This window comes from Acanthisitta chloris, unplaced genomic scaffold (genome assembly GCF_000695815.1).
Source record: "Acanthisitta chloris isolate BGI_N310 unplaced genomic scaffold, ASM69581v1 scaffold3939, whole genome shotgun sequence".
NCBI classification, from domain to species: domain Eukaryota; kingdom Metazoa; phylum Chordata; class Aves; order Passeriformes; family Acanthisittidae; genus Acanthisitta; species Acanthisitta chloris.
In genome coordinates, this window is record NW_008692922.1 from 1 (window position 1) to 1,676 (window position 1,676).

Genomic DNA, 1,676 nt, shown 5'->3' on the forward strand with positions numbered 1-1,676 from the left:
GAATGGGAATGCGCAGTGGGAAAGGGGTTTGCTGCCAGAACCCAACAGAAAAAGCTGCCTCAGTGCTGTGCTCTCGGTCTGGCAGAGCCGCACTGCCCACAAGTCACATCCCACGGGTACCTGAAACTGCCAAAGCCACGGCTCTGCTGTAGAGTCTGTGCAAACATCTCGCATTTCCTGATGGCGTTGAGCGGCGAGCAAAGCGCATGGCCTCCTCAAAGTGATCCCTGCGGATCTCGGGAACTGGATCGTCCTCCTCCACTTCCTGCAGAGCGGGACAGAGGGCCCAGGTGAGCTGCATGCCCAAACTCTGTGTGCCTGACAGCCACCCACAGCCTCCTTCCAGATCAGGATGCTCCATCACCCACCAAGGTGGGGGCTGGAGAGGTACACATGAGTCAGGGTTGCAGGAGGTGCCTTCTGAGCAATGCTGACCGTGAGACACCCTAGGAGGGTCCTCAACCTCCCACGAGTTGAGAACAAAGTGCTCCAGCTCTGTGCTCTGCAGAGGAGCCCACTCATCCCTGAGGATGACAGAGGAACACATGACACCTCGCACACGTTCAGCAGCTCAGTGCCCCACTCGCCATGGCGGAAGGGTTGGTCTGCCTCTCGCGCTCTCGCCTGATCTCGCTTTCGATGGACTCGCGGATTGCCAGTTTGCAGGCACGCTGGCAAATCTCTGTGAGGTCAGCCCCCGAAAAGCCATTGGTCATCTTAGCCAGGAAATCCAGATCGACATCCTAGTGAAAAACACAAAAGCAAGAGAGGCCTTTCCTTAACACCTCATCCTCAGGTGACAGAGGTGGTCTTCAGGTCCTATAGTATCAAGGCACTGCCTTAACTGTGGCCAGTTTTGGGAAGATCAGCTGTTGAGATTCTTGGTTTTGGAAAAAGTTAAGCACAGGTGAAAGCAGGTCACACTCCCCCCAAACCCACCACAAATCCACAAAGTGGCTGTAAATGCCTCTGCACTTGCAGATTTAGGATATGATTTGCTCAGGTATCAGCATGAGGAGTCAAATGAAACACTGCCAGACGGGAAATGGAGATGGGGCACAGGCAGGCCAAGACAACCAACCTTCTCCTCCTCCCCCTCAACTGAGTGGGTAGTACTGCAACCTCCTTTGAAATTTTCCTTCCCAACAGCACCTAAAAAGGTAAGTTTGGCACAAAAAGGCTTGAGCTCTCGCTTAATGTCTGCTTTGCTCTAACTCTCAAGCTGCATTATTGCCTGTCCTTAGGCAAGAGACACAGCTCTTGCCTATGACAGGGTTCAGCATCAACCCACTGCAATGATTCCTCTTCAATTTGAATTTCCCACCCCTGGGTTCTATATACACTTTTTCTCAAGAGTACGAGACTTTTCCATCTCATCGTAACAGGCTTTTCTGATCTGCACTGTGTGCAGGACTCCACTAAGTGACCTAGCTCTGCTGATTCCTAGCCTCAGAGCTCAAGCTTTCTCTCCCACCCTATCACACAGATCAGCTTCCAGCCCTTCGTGCTGTTCCCAGCCTGTGAGGAACATGAGCAGCACACAGCAAACCCAAACCAGATGCAGTCAGAGCACAGATCCTACCTTGGCAACTGGTGATTTCCTCAGGTTGGCCTTGAGAATTGCAACACGTGACTTCTCATCAGGCAGGGGGATGTAGATGAGCTGATCCAGGCGG

At 52.7% G+C, this 1,676-nt stretch overlaps 1 protein-coding gene across 1 annotated transcript in view; it reads right to left on the reverse strand.

Moving 5' to 3' along the window:
* Positions 1 to 114: 114 nt before the first annotated feature.
* LOC103809969 (transitional endoplasmic reticulum ATPase-like) overlaps positions 115 to 1,676 on the reverse strand; it is a gene marked incomplete at both ends in the record, with an annotated part of 15,687 nt that continues 14,125 nt past the window's right edge. Inside the window, 4 exon segments of the mRNA XM_009082843.1 lie at positions 115 to 190; positions 193 to 265; positions 588 to 743; positions 1,583 to 1,675. Coding sequence (XP_009081091.1) covers positions 115 to 190; positions 193 to 265; positions 588 to 743; positions 1,583 to 1,675 — 398 coding nt within the window.